Genomic DNA, 16,654 nt, shown 5'->3' on the forward strand with positions numbered 1-16,654 from the left:
GGATGCACATTTCCTAGAGGGTTCCAGTGGAGATGAGATGTCACCACCAGCTGTTGTTAAAAGACACTAATTAAATTCCTAAGGCTTCTAGTAATAGATTCAACCCAGAATCTTCCCAACCTTCAACAACACAGAGGGGTAAGACTATTTTTCTAAACTTCTCCAACCACTCACTGCTCAGGCTTCATTTTTTGTTATTTTCCCCTTCGAAGGTACCCTCAGTTTTTGTTTTATTCTGGGTGGCCCACTTTCCTAGATATGCCCCTTGGAGAAGGTCTTGAGGATTTTAAGAATTTAGAGGAGAGTAATAGAAAGGAGCACAAGGATACCAAAAGGACAGAACTCAATCTCCTTGGGAGCCTTTTCCTATGTAACTCTAGGTTCTAGCCTAATACTGTGCACATAGTAGATAGCTAAGGAATGAAATCAGCCATCAAAGATAAAGGAATCAGGGAGTGATAGGTGGATATAAGGGGAAAAAACTGAACCAAAAGATCTTAACAAGAAAACTCAGAAATCTTGAGAACAAGTGCCACCTAGGGGCCACTACTGGAGCTGCCAAGAAGGGGCTACTAATGACAACTGTTTTTTTCCTCAACAAAAGACAACTTCAAATGCATCTACAAGATGACCCCCTGTAAAGGCATATCTTAGCATGAAAATGATTTTCTGCTGACCCGTCTCATATGTGCAAGAGATTCCAACTGTGAAGTACTGAACAAAAGACCTGAGTGAATATTAGCCTGCTTCCTCCATCACCAGGGTGGGCTTCAGAGTTGAGAACCTGACTGAGGAGGCTGAAAGTGAATCTGAAATTCTGCCATGAACAAGCATGGGGACCTTTGTCTTTTATGAGCCCACTGTCAACAGTGCAAGGACGGGTATCTTAGAATCCAGCCAAGGACAAGATGAGGAGCCTGATATCACTAACAGCCATGGAATGAGGCCTATTCTCCCTCCCTTCCCTTCTCCCTGCTTTGCCCCCTAAACCAGGGACATTCTTAAGGATTCCCAAATAGAGTTCATGCCACAGTGCCACATACTCTGATACCAATCACTGCCCAAGAGCTCTTAAAAGAGAGGGAGCATTAATAACATACACCAGAGATGGGATTTTTCCTGGACAAAAAGGCAAAGCTGCTGGACACAGACCTGGAAATTTATATGACACCCCACCCCCACCCCCCACTCTCCAGTCCCCTGTCCTCCTCCCCACTCTGCAGGACCTCAGTTGCCTGGACAGAATATCCTTTAATTAGTCTCAGTTGGATATGGAAATTCTGTGCATGGTTTTATCATTTTCTTTTCCAGTTGTAAATGAAGACATACGATTATCTCTGCAGAGATCCCTTTGCTTTCAAACAGAACTTAAACAGCACTAATTCAATCTGATGTTCCTCTAGTGGTTAACACATACATAGTAGAAAATAACATCACCTGAATTTTACACAAAGGCACAAGGAAAGGTAAAGTGCAGCAGGGCCTGGTGTTTGGCTCTCTGTCCCAAAACTCTGTGTCCCCAAAGAAAAGCCAGAGTGACAATTTGGGCTGGCCATATGACCAAAGCTGAAAGGAGAACATTGGCCTCCCTCATAAGAAAGATCCATAGTTCAACCTGTCAACAAAGGGCTTAGTAAAAGCGCTGACACATAAGAAATGAAGATACTCACATCGAAAGTCTCTGTGGCCTAGGACATTGCTTAATGCAGAAAGCTGCACGCACAGCATCGTAGCAGTGCTCAATACCTACTCGAATGTCTTGGATGTTGGCTAGTGCCTGTTTTACAAACTCAGCATCTTGAGTCTCGTATAAATAAGAACACACCTTTGGTACCTCAGAACTAAAAAACCAGGTATATTCAAAATCTCTTTTGGTTTCTCCCTCAACCCACTGCAGTAATTGTAACTTGACTTCTGGTGATATTCTACATCTGAAGTTATTCTCCAGCTCCTTTGCTGTCTCTGCATTTAGGAAGCCAAACAGGAAGTGCACCACCAGGACCACAAAGCCATCGTCATGCTGGCTGCACTCCTCCAAAAGTTTTTTGACATTTGGAATGGAAGAGTCAGGGCTCTTCACCCCTACTTCGTCTCTGCTCATCAAATAGAACATGGCAGCAAAAAACTCTTGGAAACTCAAGTGAATGAAGCTGTAGCAGTTTTCACAGCCACTGTCTTTCTGGAAAATGTTCATGTCTAAGAAGGCAGAGACATCAGCTGCCTCCACGTTATGCCTCCTGAGGTCCTCCCCCTCAAACAGGAGTTTTTTTCCCCAGATCCCCTCAGCAGCCAATTCACAAAGGCCCCTCAAATGCTGAAGTATAAAGTCTTTGTCATCAGGTGTGATTAAATTGGAAAGATAACACATATACAAAGCAGTGGTACTTTTCAAAGCCCGGATGGGATCTTGTCCTCTCTCCCTTTGTTGTTTCAGGCAAGTGCAAACGATCCAGTTCATCAGGGGAACAGAACACATGGTGAGCAGTGTGTCATTGCCCTTTAATAAACTAAAGGCTTTTTCACCTAAATCCTCATTTCTGAAAAATTTGCAGAAATATTCCTTCCTATGCTTCAAAGAGAAGCCGAGGATCTCCACATGACGTGGATTCTCTAACAAAGGACTAAATTTCCCCAGAGCAGTGAGTCTTGTAGTGAGCAGCAAGGAGGCTTCAGGGAGCATGGTTTTCCTTAGTAAGCTGCTTAGCAGGATGGGCACTGGCCTCGGCTGCTTCCAGTCTTTGCACAGATCATATCTGTGTTCATTACAAGGGAATTTCAGTTCATCTAAACCATCAATGATGAATAGAAGTCTCTCTGGCTGGGACATGATTTTTGCCATGGGAGCCTGGGGGCCAGGCCAATCATTGGCAATTAAATCAGCAAAACTCATTTCTCTCTCTCCTAATTGGTTCAGTTCTCTGCAAATGAGATAGAAAACATAGTCAAACTTATTTTGGTAGAGTTTTCCCTCTGCCCAGTCCAACATCACTTTGATGGCCAGGGTAGTCTTTCCAATACCAGAAGCCCCCTGCAGCACAACAGTGTGTGGTTGGGTGCCAGTGTTTTGATCAGGATCGAATAAAGCTGACACCTCTATAAGCCGTCCTTGCTTCTCCATGACCAGAGCATGTTCCAATCCTCGGACTAGAAGTTCACGTTGTTTCTGCTCCTTGTAACGGTACTCCCCGAGAAGCAGCAGCTGTGTGAATCGGTGCTGAAAGAGCTCCTGCTCCCCAGGACGAGAGTTCCTGTCCCTCATGAGCTGGAATTTCTTTCTCATTCGTTCTTGGTACTTATTTCTTTCATCTAAAGTCATAAAAAATAAAGATGTTCAGGATTAAATCTGCTGAGGTATCTTTGGGAAAAGTCCCTGAGATTTTGGTTTGGGCATCATTGCTCCCAGAGCCTATATAGAGGTGAAGTGCTACCCCTGGGCTCTACTCTCATCTCATATCTGCTGGTGACCAAGGTAAGCCCCCAAACCCTGTCTGCACTTAAACTTAAGAGATCTTTCTGAAATACAACCTTGACAATAACACAGCCCTGATCAGAAGCCTTCAATATCTCTGTCTTGTCCATAGGATAAAGTCTAAGCTCATCCCACAATTCAAGGTCTTCCTACTTGTCCATCCTTATTTCCTCGGTTTCCCCAAATATACCATGAGCTTCCTACCCTCCGCTGTGTAGTTACAGTTAAGCCACTCAAGTCAAAATTCAACTCCGCAAATATTTAAGTGCTTACTTTATGCCAGGTAGTCTGCTAAGAGCTGGGGATAGGAACAAAAACAAAAGAGTACCTGTCTTCAAGAAGCTCATACTCTAAGAAGGGAAGTAACATGCAAACAATTGTGTTCAAATAAGACACAGCCAGGATAAATTGGAGATCATCTCGGCAGGAAAGCACTAACACAGTGGACACTGGGAAAGTCTTGCAGAAGGTGGAATTTTAACTGAGTCTTAAAGGAAACCAGAGAAGCCTGGAGATGGTGATGAGGAGAGGAAGAATTCAAGGCAAAAGAAACAGTCAGTGACAACGCAGTCAGCATCAGAATATCTTGTGCTTACCGCAGCTATCTCCACTCTTCTATCAAAATCTCATCAGTTCCCCAAGCCCCAAGACATATCCCACCATCTTGTGAGGATTTCTTCTGATTATCCCAACTGCATATGATTTCTGAACTCCTATAGACTTTCCTTTTGTCATACCTACTTGATGTCCTCATCGACTACTTTTTATACTTCTTATTCTTGGGTGACAATGACCCTGTGCTATAATCACAAAGTTACTACATTTGCAAAGTGCCCTGAGAGGTTATCAAGTTAAATCTTTCCATGGAGCAGTCACTTATTTTCATTTCAATGAACATTGATGAAATGTCTAGGGTGTGTAAAGCACTGTAGGAATTTTCTGTAATATCCCCAACAAGAGCTTGTCCAAGCTCTTCATAACAACCACTGGTGATACGAACTCACCGCATCATGTGGCTGCTTCTCACTTTTAGGACAACTCTAAACAGCTGGAGTCCTGATTTTCACTGAGCTGAAACATGCCTTCTTGTGCCTTCTACCCCTGGTCCTAGCTCTGTCTTTATTCCCCTCTAATCTACATTCTGATTTTCCTCTACCATGTCTCAAGAGTCACTAGTAAGCAAGCCAGCCAGCCAGCCAAGTAACACAATGGAAGCACTCTCCACTTCCAAGCCTTTTCCTCAGACTGGATGGCTCTTCCAAGAACTTCCATTTACGGAAGGCACTCAGGCTAGTAACTGCATCATTCTCATATAGGCTACATTCAGAACCTTTTCTAACATGCCCTAAGGCAACTACCTTCCCCAAAACCCAACTTTTCAGTTGCTTTTTTCTGTGCCTTATTGCCCTGTTTGAGTGTAAGCTCTTAGAGGGCAGAGACTGTCTTTCTACTTGTATTGGTATTCCCAGTGTTAAGCACACTAGTATACAGTAAGAACTTAATGAATCCCTGTTCGCTAACTGACACATGATAAGCATAAGCCCTTTCCCAAAGGGTTCAAATATTCTACCTACACAAGTGACATCCAGAGCTATATATCCAGATATTGGGATAAGCTTAGGAGATGTAAAAGATAGTATTAAAAATGTGTTTGAAAAAATCCAGATGTGCTGTACAGATCACACAAGAACAAGTTGCTGCTAGGGCAGCAGTGACACAGCATATGAAGCACTGGGCTAGGAATCAGAAAGATACATCTTCCTGAGTTCAAAACAGGCCTCAGACACTTACCAGCTGTGGGACCCTGGATAAGTCATTTGGCCTTGTCTGCCTCAGTTCTGATCTTTGAGAACTCAAGAAGGACATGGCAAACTACTCTACTATCTTGGCCAAGAAAACCCCAAAGGGGCTCAAAAAGAGTCAGACACGACTAAAAAACAACTGAACCAAAAAAAAGTCACTTCTTTTAATCCTTTTCCTCAAACTGGGCTTATGCTGTACCATCAGCACTCATTTTAAAAAAGAAAAGGACTTCCATCCCTGCTCCTCACTCAGTACAGACTCCAAGGAATTCTCATAAATTCAGCAATCTAATCATTCTCTTCCTGGGACATTTTTCTTGTGCAGAGATAAAATAACTGATCAAGGCCTGACCCATTTCATTTCAGCTCTTCCTTTCTCCACTGGTCTCTTCTTCTCTCCTTTCCTCAATTACAGCTGAAATCTCCTCCATTAGCTCCATTCTCCCAGACCCACCATTTCCCTTTCTCTTCAATTCCTCCCCTCACCTACTGGCACCTCCTGAACATTCTCTTGCCTCCAGCAAACTCTACTCAAGGCTCTTTTACTCCCCAGATCTCCAGAAATAAGTCTCCAGGCATTAAACCAAGGAGTATCCTAATAATCAAGAGACCCACAAGGGAGATCACTTCTGTGTAATATTTGGGTACCAGTGTGGAGTGTGGAGTTGGCCAGCCATCACTCTGTTTTCTACTCCCTCCTTGATACTGGATAGGATAGCACTTAATCTTCCCCAGGCCTTTCCTGTCTCCTTCCTTAGAATGCTTTAGGACATGATCTTTTCTTTGACCACTGCCTTCTCCTTCCTACACCTCTACTCTAGGGAGATTTAGCCATTCACACCTTGTCATGACAATGAGGTTAATTTTTAGCCTAGATGTGAAATGATGTTCTTCCTCCCTTCCCCACACCCTCATGGATACTCCAGCTGTTTTACTGGATTCCTATTAGATGAAAGTTATTAGTACAATCACAATAGTTTGGGGCCCTCAGTCAGAAGAATCCTTATCATTCCAATAAAGGTTTCACTTTCTGCCTTAATTTAAATTTCTTATATTTTTAGCCAATCCTTGGTGCCTTTATGTTTGAGGCCTACTCCTTACCCACCTGGCCCTGTACCACTACATTAGTTACACCTGTATATCAAAACCCAGAAATAATGGTAATTAGTTTCTTCTAGCCTGATTATTTTATTTTGTTTTCCCTCAAACATAAAGAGACCATACAAATGCATAGGAATTTATTAGGGTAGAGAATAAAAGTGGGTCTGGGAGTATAACTCACTCTCCTAGGAATTCAACCATACCTACTGTTTCCTAGAGAAGGGGATATGGGAGGAGCCAGTGCCAGGGGCCAAAGAAAATATCACATCTTAAACCATCACCCCTCCTCCCAGGGAGCAGATAAACAAGATCTGAAAAGCAAGAAGGGAGCAGAAAAATTAAGTACCATATGACCGGTGTTACACTCTACAGTGACACTCAAGGATGTCACAAGTGGGTACAGCTTCACAGAAGCCTGGATTCTGCTCCTCTGTAAATGGCCAGTATTGCAAAGAAAATATTGATCTCCAGCTACTTCTGACTCAGGGGAGTCGACGCTTAGAAACATATTTGTTAATTTATTTTTGCTGTTGTTCTGATATTCCCATCATCTCCGGACTTTTGCTGAGAAAACATTTCTGCCTGCCTGTGGCCACCAGTTCCTATTACATTAGGCTGCAACAATCAAGGACTAGATTTCCTACTCTCTCCTGTCCCAAAAATGATCTGGTAACTGTCTCCATCCAGCATCAAACTGCTCTTGCTCTATTAAATCTTAGAATACAATTCAATGATCCCTAACATCACATGGAACCATGGGGACATGCTCCTGCCTTTTTACTGCCTTAATTGATCACTGGGATATTCTTAAGCCTCAAAAATCCCAAGAGACAACTCTCCTCCCCTCCTGGAGCTCAAGATTGAGCTTAAGATTAGTGATAATTAGACTGAAAGGCATCACAGGCCTATGGCTTTGACAGTAGTTATTGACCTGGGGGTACTAGAAGAACTGGGGCCGGAAGTGATCCAAGATCCCCTGTGATAAAGAAAAATGGAAGACAATGAGAGTCCTGTCTGTTACATGAGGAGGTATTTGGGTGCTTAGGGTAGGAATGGAGCTGGAGGACAGCATTAGGAGTGGATTTCAGCTGGGGCTCTGAGGAGTTGGAATGAAATGTGCTGGATCTCAGCAACACAAACTCCACAAATAGATATTTATTGATGGACACAAACACAATAATATAATTTGTAGCTTTGTACTTTCTTCTGTGTCTTGGGGTTGCCCAGGTTGGGAAGAGGGTGTGTTTCTCTAGTCTTCCCTCTCCCCAGGAAGACACAAAACCCTCTCCAAATCCTAGTCTGGGTCTAGTGGCAAATAAACATGGCTCCACAGACTGGTCTGGTCAGAATTCAGGAAAATATTTGGGTGAAATTAGTGGTGATTGTGAATACATACATTTATATGTGTATAAAACATATTTACAGATATGTATATCATATGCATAGATGAGTGTGTGAAGAAAAGTGTGTGTGAGTAGGAGTGCATTTAAATGACGCAAGGTGAGATTGTGTGAGAGACAGACAGACATAGATGGGGGAGAGTGTATGCTATGTACGTGTGTAGATCTCTGTGCGCATGTGAACATGTGAATATATTTTCATATTGTACTAGAAATAAACAGGAAGGGGTCAGACACATACAAGTCATTGTTGGCAACTAGGAACCAGCTTCCTGTCCTAGAGGACCAGGAGCAGATGACAATGCTGGAATCAGAAGCAGGGTTAGTACCAATGTCAAAAAACTGTCTAAGGGGTAAGTGAAAAGACTTGGTCTGGAAGACCGGGGATGGTTTTCCTTTTGTCTTTGTATCTCAGTGCCTAACACATAGTAGGTAAGTGATAATTATTTGTAGAATTGAGATGGGTAAATAACAGGGCTTCAGATTTCACAGTTTCTTCAATTCAGTGCAGTCAGATCTTTTGGGCGTGTATTTTTTATGCTGGGCTATGTGAGGCCAGTCCCTTTTCCAAGGTCCCTCTAACTCTGTACTGGATGTTCTTATAACTACTGCTATGACAATGACAATGTCTATTAGTGATGGCAGGAACCATTCCTTTCCCCAAGGGGCTCTCCCCCATTCCAGACTCATGGAACTTAGAACTATAATGGATCTGGGATCAATCTAGCAAGAAGCATTTATTAAACAGCTACTATTTCCCAGGCTTTGTGCTAGCTGTTGGGTATATAAATATAGACCCTAGGGGGCAGCTAGGTGGCACAGTGAGCAGAGCACCAGCCCTGGAGTCAGGAACACCTGAGTTGAAATCCGGCCTTAGACACTTGACACATTTACTAGCTGTGTGACCTTGGGCAACTCACTTAACCCCAATTGCCCTGCCTTCCCCCCTACCAAAAAAAAAGTTAAAAAAAAATATAGACCCTAAAACAATCCCTACTCTCAAGATTACATTCTAAGCCATATATGGATAAAGGGTCACAACAAGGAATTTTTAATTAAGTGGAGCAATAATTATCCAACTACTAAAGTAATATTCTTTGAGACTGGGCAGGAATCCAGCCAGTCTAACTCCTTTATCTTACATATAAGGAAACCGAGGTCCAGAGAAATTAAGTAAGAGTTAGGCAGCATTAGTGAACTCTTATGACTGAATCTAATGGTTTTCGCACCATACTATGCCACTCTCTAGCTCAGGGAAGTGACGAGGATAGAAAACCTCCAATTATCTGATTCAAAGGCATGAAAATCATATGAGGAAAGGCATACATGTGTGAAAGTATGAGGGCATGTATATGGATGGAATATGTGATTGCATACACAAATATATACATACACACACATAGATGAACACAATATACATATGTTTGCACACATGTATACATGTGCCCAACTGCAAAACTCCTCCTACTGGATCATAACATTTCCACAACTACCACTGCACTATTGTTAATAACAATTGATATTTATGTAGTATTTGAGTTTACAAAGTGCACTAGGTTCTGGAGGTCATTTCAATGTCTTCTACAATGCAATATATCTTCAATGGGAGCAGATAGAGATCTAGCATCAATAGATCTGGATTTCTTTGTGAAACGAATGACAATCTAGGCTGAAAGTTGCTCTCATTAAATTATTACCATTATCATATGAACAATAAGAAGGGCCCATATGGCTTAGACCACTGGTTTCTATGAGGGCCTCTCTACATGGAGATTGCAGTTATTCAGGCACTACTGGGCCCCTGCTCACCAGGACCCCATGGGACTCCATTTATTTAGCCTCTACGTACAGAGTTGTCTGCCTAGTGTCTCCTATTGTTCACACTACGGCATACCTACTACTGAAATAGTATTTTAGGGGGTGAATGCAGAATAAAGGTTAAACTGACAGCAATATTTTGAATGGAAGTGCTTAAAGTAGAGGAATGAATGACTATTACATAGAACTCCATGGTATCTGGGAGAGCAGAACCAATTATCTTTGTGAGGGTGGATGGCCTTACTCAAAGATCCAGTTATTTCTGTCTGAATTGGCCCTGGATTGTCAATGATAAATAAGAGAATGGTAAATCTTAATGCAGAGATCAGAGAACAGGGTAAAACAAAACTCTGATGACAAACAAACAGGCAACAACAACAAGAATGTTTTGTGGGAGCCATCATTACCTAGGGGAGAACAAACTTGGTGTAGCAGGTGCAGTGGGGGAGGCAGGACAGAAACCAAGGGGAGCTGTCCATGTGGGAGTGTCTGGGATAGACTGATACCCTTGTCTCAGGGAGGAAATGCCACTGCCCATCAGGATCACTGGTGGGCTTCTAAGAGTAACAAAAGTCATGGGAGGGGTCCAGCCCTTGGACACAGATCTCATGACTGACATACAACAGAATCCCTGACTGACAAATGGCAGCTTGAATTCTCTTTGCCAGTAGCACAACCATAGCACCCATTAGACCTCAACAGGGGACAATGAAGCATAGGACAGTTTTCCCTACATTGGCCCTCCTGGTCTGTCTGTATGCGTGCATGTATATGTATGTGTATATGTGCATGCCCCTTCTTTTTTGAATGGCGTAAAGCTAGGCCTGTGTATGTACAAGCTAGGCCTGTTGCTGTAATAACTTTTCTTCTCAGTCCTAATTCTACTTTACTTCCCTGAAGTGTCTTACACTTTCAACCACCATTTTCTTCTAGATAATCTCTCTTCCTCTTAGTTCTGAAACACTGCTTTCTCTTGGTTTTTCCTCCTGTTCTTCAGACTGCTCTTCAGTTTTTAATGAATAACTACCCTTCTGTCTCCTATTAAATATGAGAGTGCCTTCAGGTTTTCTCACTTCATTTCTGTCTATATACTCACTCTCTCAAAGATCTCAATAATTCCTATGCATTTAATAATCTTTATGCTGATTCTTCATATGTGTGGGTATCTATCACCTAAATAGATCTATATTTATTTCCAGATTGGGGAAAAATGAATAACTACCCTTCTGTCTCCTATTAAATATGAGAGTGCCCTCAGGTTTTCTCACTTCATTTCTGTCTATATACTCACTCTCTCAAAGATCTCAATAATTCCTATGCATTTAATAATCTTTATGCTGATTCTTCATATGTGTGGGTATCTATCACCTAAATAGATCTATATTTATTTCCAGATTGGGGAAAAAAAGGTTATAAATTGTCAGGGCTTGTGGAAAGATGGAAATTAGTACAGGTGTTTCATATGGGAGGGAATGAACCTATCTCCAGCGTGTCTCAGGTTTTTAGATGGGAAAATTTTTCTTTTAGGTGATGAAGTGGGATGCACTCAACATTCTCCTGGAAGATTCTTGGTGGCATCTTCCCTCCAGGAAGTGAGGGTATTGGTCTATTAATTACAGTCTCTATTATCCACAAGGGCTTGAATGAGAACCAAGGCTGAGCTGATCATGAAGCCTAACCACTGTCTAGTTATTTCTTCTCTTCTCCTGCCCCCTCCCCCAACTCCCCAGGGAGTTTCAGATCCTGACTTCACTATAATGATGGCTAGGTCAAGGGAAGAGTGACATAAACTGCTCCTAACCATACTGACAATATTTTTGCACGATAGACAAAAAGTGATTATCTGTACTGCCACATGTTCTTGTTAATATTTTTGTGTTAACTGTTTCACTAGGTGGGCTTTCTGTTTTATCCTATTGTTTTTCGAGGTTTGTTTTCTTGGAGAGAGACACAATGAAAGGTAGAAAGTTAAAGCAATAATAGAAGACAAAATGAGCTCTAGAAAGGCGGCACTGGAGATGGGGTCAGGGGAGATTTGGGTTCAAACCTGCCTTTGACATTCTCAGAGGTTGTACAGGGAAACGACCTCTAGGAGTGAGAGGATCTCTTCCATCCAGTAACTCTCTTCTCTCTCTATCCACTGCGCCACCTAGAGGTTGTATTAGGGGGCCAAGCTATCTTAGGCAGCCTGAGAGAGAGCTGGAGGGTTGAAGACTAGCTAAAATGGAACCATGCCATTCACTAAGGTGCCGTGGAGACATGGCCCCCAACAGGGAGAGGATTTGGCAGAGAGTAGTGCTAGAACTATCAATGACACTTCCAGAAGACACTGGCAGGTCTCAGCACTGGTAATGTTAACTACCCCTCAACACATGTGCTCTGGTTAAATATAATCCCCATGTGTCTACATTCCATATACAATCCCTAGGCCTTTCTATTCTTTCGATTGAAGGGGTGGATTTGTAGGACAGTGAGTTCCTCTCCATTGGTAGTGTCAAACACAAATAGAAATGGGGGTTACTAATCCAAACATAAGGATTGCTATGACCTAATTTTAAAATATATTATCTATATTTTATTATATATAATTTATTTATATATTTCCCAATATCATTTTAATCTATTTCAAACTATACTTAGGAGTCTTGTGGGCTGCATGGAGCCTGAGGGCCACATTTTTGACACATGTACTCTATGTTACTTCTTTGAGTGACTTGGATTTAAAGGCAGGGTAAAATTGTAAAGATTAGTAAAAGTAAACACACTAAGGATGGAGCTATAGTGTGCAAAGTAGTATGAACCAGAAAGTCCCTAGAGCCCAGAATGGCTTTCTGGAGCCTATGAGTGGGCTTATAAATATGGGTGTAAATGTACATTTTCATGTATGTCAGGGTTTATGTATATATGTGTATACTTCATGTCCATGCTTAAATATACATATATGTATAAGAATATTAATTGGTCAACAAACATTTATTAAGTGTCTATTTTATGTCAGGCAGCATGCTGAACACTGAGGACACTCAAAGATGTAAAAGACAGTCCTTTCCCTCACAGAATTCACAATGAAGTTGGGGAAGTTTGTAAACCAATATGTACAAATGAGCTACATACAAGCTAAACAGAAAATAATTAAGAGAGGGAAGTCATTAAGAGGTATCAGGAAAAACTTATTCTAAAAGATGGGGTTTTGGGGGACTTAAAGCAAGCCAAGGAAACCAGTCAGTGGAGATGATGAGGCAAGAGCATTCTAGGCATGGGGGAGAGCCAGAGAAAATGCCAAGAGCAAAAGTAGTGAACCCATTCATTCAAAGGCCAAATTAATTTACCTGTAATCAAATAAGGCCAAATTAAGGAAACTTCAATTAGATATACTTTAAATGTACATTATTTTCTAAAAATCTAACTACTAGGTACTTGTTAATTTTAAAAACTGAAAAGTATTGTTTATTTTAAAGTTATTAACTTTTTAATGAGTTTGTTGTGTCAATCCCCATAAACTTAGTTAGAACTAAGAGAGTAGCAGGCATCAATTTAGCCCTTATGGCTTGCTACTGTTCTAATTTTGTCAGTCAATCTGGGAAGATTATTTTGTTGGAATTTTTTTCTTTGGTATTTTAAGTATGTTCATTTAGAAAGTTAAATAAAAATATAAAAGATGAACAAAAATGTATTAAAAGAATGGATTTGCTCTGTAAAATTTGGATTCCGTCAAAAGACCGCACTTAAGAACCTAGAAGGCCACATGTGGCCTTAAGGCAGCAGGTTCCCCACCGCTGGCCAAGTAGCTCAAGATGAAGTGTCTTATTTGTGGAAAAAGCTAGGTCAGTGTCACTGGATCTAAGAGTACACTACCTCTCTCCTGCAGTCCTACATAAGCCTCCTGATTAGTCAGCATCTCATCTCAAATGTCTCCCCTCTCCATCTACTATATTACTACAAAAGTGACATCATTAAAGCACAGGTCTGATCATGTCATTTTCCTCATCAATAAAGTCTGGCACTTCTCTATTACCTCTAGCATGAGTAAAGTGTAGGTCTGACCATTTCACTCTGTTAGTAAACAAGGTCACTGCCAGTATTTGTCCATCTTGCTGTACTCAGAGGTACATTATCTGCTATAACCCACAAGACTTTAATTCACTCAGTGGCCCAGGTTCCTCCAGCACATCTCCTTAAATTTTACCAGTGGGACCCCGTTAATAGACAATCTGCACTACAAGATGACAGAAAGAAAAAAACACTGAGCTTAGACTTCTATATTGACAATGGTTACTGACCTGAGGAGGGTGGAAGAACTGGAAGAGCAGGAACTGATCCAACATCCTCTGTAAGAAAGAAAATCAGAAGAGAGTGAGACCTATCTGGTGCATAAACAGATAGCTGGGGTCTGAAAATAAGAACAGAGGTGGAGGACAGCATTAGGGAGAAGATTTCAGTTTGGGACCTGAGGAGTTGGAATGAAATGTGCCAGGTCAAAGCACCACAAACTCCACAAATAAAGGTGTGTTGGATGACACAAACACAATAATATTATTTTTAAGCTTTAAAAGGCTAACTATATGAGATAGTGAATCAATTAAGCAACAGGCATTTATTAAGCACTAGCTATGTGCCAGGCACTCCAGGCATGTAGATAACCAGGAGCTCAGGAGAAGAGAGAGAGATTTCTGCAGGTTGATGGGTTACAGAAAAATTCTTGAAGGAAGTGGGACTTGATCTGGGTCTCAAGGCAGTGGGAGGATCTTCTGCATTATCCAGGTGGAAGAAAGGACAGGATCTAGGACCCTCTTGTCTCCAGCTGAGTAGAAGTTTGGCTTAAAGTTGTTATCCTCTTGGTTCTTGTATTTGAATTCTAAGTGAATAAAGAAGGAGTTCTAACTTTTTTAACGATTAATTTCAGATGTTCAAACTGGAAACTGAAATTAAGGGCAAAACCATTCAACATACACTAGGGCTCTCACAGGAAGCTTTAAGTGCCCAGAGAGCTTGTGGTTTAGTGTTTACTGGTGAGGCTGAACTAGTCTGAGAAACCCAGTGAAAGCTGGGATCACACATATCACACAAGTGTTTCAAAGATCCTACTTCATTGTCTCCACTTTAGAACTTTAAAAGACTATTCTGGCTATTTCCTGTTTCTTCTCTCCTCCCTGATCCAGGGTACCTGAATATCAAGTTTTAGATAGAAGTAAACATAGGCACACAGAGGGTGTAGACCAGTCCCGAACTCTCTACAGACCTATGGGGTAACTTGATAACGACCCATTAAGGTTCTGGCCAGCTATCTAACACAATGCATAGAGTGCTGGACCTGAAGTCAAGAAGTTCCAATTTGGCCTCAGACACTTACTAGCTGTGAGACTCTGGGCAAGTCACTTACTGTAGTTTGCCTTATTCCTCCTCTGTAAAATGAGGTGGGGAAAAAATGGCAAACTGCTTCAGTATCTTTGCCAAGAAAACCCTATACAGAATCATGAAGAGTCATGAATCAACAACAAAAGGTTACTTAATAGAACCAAATTTTCTCATCCTTGCTATTGTGCATGCCATCTGACTGACTTCTGGTTATTTAGCACTCATTTGCAAAACGAAAAGAACTTCGACCCTTGCTCCTGATTCAGCAGAGACTCCAGGGAACTTTCTTAAATTCAGCAGTCTAATCATGCTCTTCCTGGGACATTTTCCTTGTGCTGAGATACAATACTTGTTCAAAGCCTAACCCATTTCATCTCATCTCCCGCTTGCTCCACTGGTCCCCAACACCCCCTTTCCTCCTTTTCCCAGCTGAGGCCACAGCCCAAATCTCCTCCATTAGCCCCATTCTCCCAGATCTACCATCTGCCCTTCTCTTCAATTCTTTCTCCCACCTCCCGAATTTCTTTTGCCACCAGCAAACTCTCCTCCTGTCCCAGATGTTCTTCTTCTCAAGTATCAGGGACAGTGATTGAACTGTACTCCTCCCATTTTGATTGTTAGGAACAAGCATTTAGGTGACCCTCCCTTCCTATTGCAGCCCTATGCCATATATCCCAAAAGGACCCTCTAATTCTAAAGTCAAAAGTCAGAAACTGTTACATAATTAAATACCTATGACTGCACCAAACACTGGGCAAGGTCCTGGAATACAAACATTAAAATCTAATAGTGCCTGCCCTGCAGAAGCTGACATTCCTTAGAAGGAAACTACTTGAAAACTCAGAATGTATACAGAGTGAATAGAAGGTAATTTTGTTCTGGGAGAAGCCCTAGAAGAGGATTCCGTTAAAGGAAAGAAAGAAGGGAGGGAGGGAGGAAGGACTGAAGGGAGGGAGGAAGGACTGAAGGAAGGTAGGAAGGAGGAAGTAAGAAAGAAAGGAACCTTGGTGGCCGCGCAAGGGGGAGGGGGAAGCTCCAGCCCTCAGGCGGACCCTTACCCTTTCTGGCTCGCTCGCACAGCTCCCTCAGGCCCATCTTCTCCCACATGCTCAGAGCCACCTCCCAGGCCTTTTGCTCCCCAAGAGAACTGACCAGGAGATCAGCCACTTTTGTGAGATCGGCCTCCTCCAGGCGGCCCCGAGGAAGATAGCGATAGTCCACCAGGTACAGCTTGAATTTCTCCAGCTCCTCAGCCGTCAGGTGCTCCAAGTGCGGAACCAGCCGGCAGCGGACAGTCTCCGACATCTCAGCCCCGTCTGCTGCCCAGCCTCAGAATAAGCCGGACTAGAGGGAAGAGAAAGTGAAAATGAAGCGGTCCAGAGTTAGCAGCATCAGCAGGGTCTAGGCCACGCCCCTGGAGCTCAGAGCCAATGAGCAAGGACAGGCCAGGGCCAGCGCTTGTTCAGGCCCTTCCGACCCTTCCTGAACACAATTGGAATTTTCTTTGGCAAAAATATTGAAGTGGTTGGCCAGGTCATTTTACAGATGAGGAACTGAGGCAAACAGGGTTAAATGACTTGCCCACGATCTCACTGCTACTAAGTGTCTGAGGCCAGATTTCTAAAAAGATAGTACTCCAACTTTTTTTGTTTGGTCATGGTTTTCACGAATTATGGTGATTCTTAAATTATTTCTCAGTGATCTCTTTC

At 42.2% G+C, this 16,654-nt stretch overlaps 1 protein-coding gene across 1 annotated transcript in view; it reads right to left on the reverse strand.

Moving 5' to 3' along the window:
* The window catches only part of LOC118839924 (NACHT, LRR and PYD domains-containing protein 12-like), a 55,322-nt gene extending 39,040 nt beyond the window's left edge, over positions 1-16,282 (reverse strand). The window contains exons 1-3 of the mRNA XM_036747422.1: positions 16,004-16,282; positions 13,871-13,918; positions 1,671-3,306 (exon numbers count right to left, since the gene is read on the reverse strand). Coding sequence (XP_036603317.1) covers positions 1,671-3,306; positions 13,871-13,918; positions 16,004-16,250 — 1,931 coding nt within the window. The 5' untranslated portion in view covers positions 16,251-16,282. The remainder of the gene's footprint in view (positions 1-1,670; positions 3,307-13,870; positions 13,919-16,003) is intronic.
* Positions 16,283-16,654: the final 372 nt, after the last annotated feature.

This window comes from Trichosurus vulpecula, chromosome 2 (assembly GCF_011100635.1).
Source record: "Trichosurus vulpecula isolate mTriVul1 chromosome 2, mTriVul1.pri, whole genome shotgun sequence".
Taxonomy (NCBI): Eukaryota; Metazoa; Chordata; class Mammalia; order Diprotodontia; family Phalangeridae; genus Trichosurus; species Trichosurus vulpecula.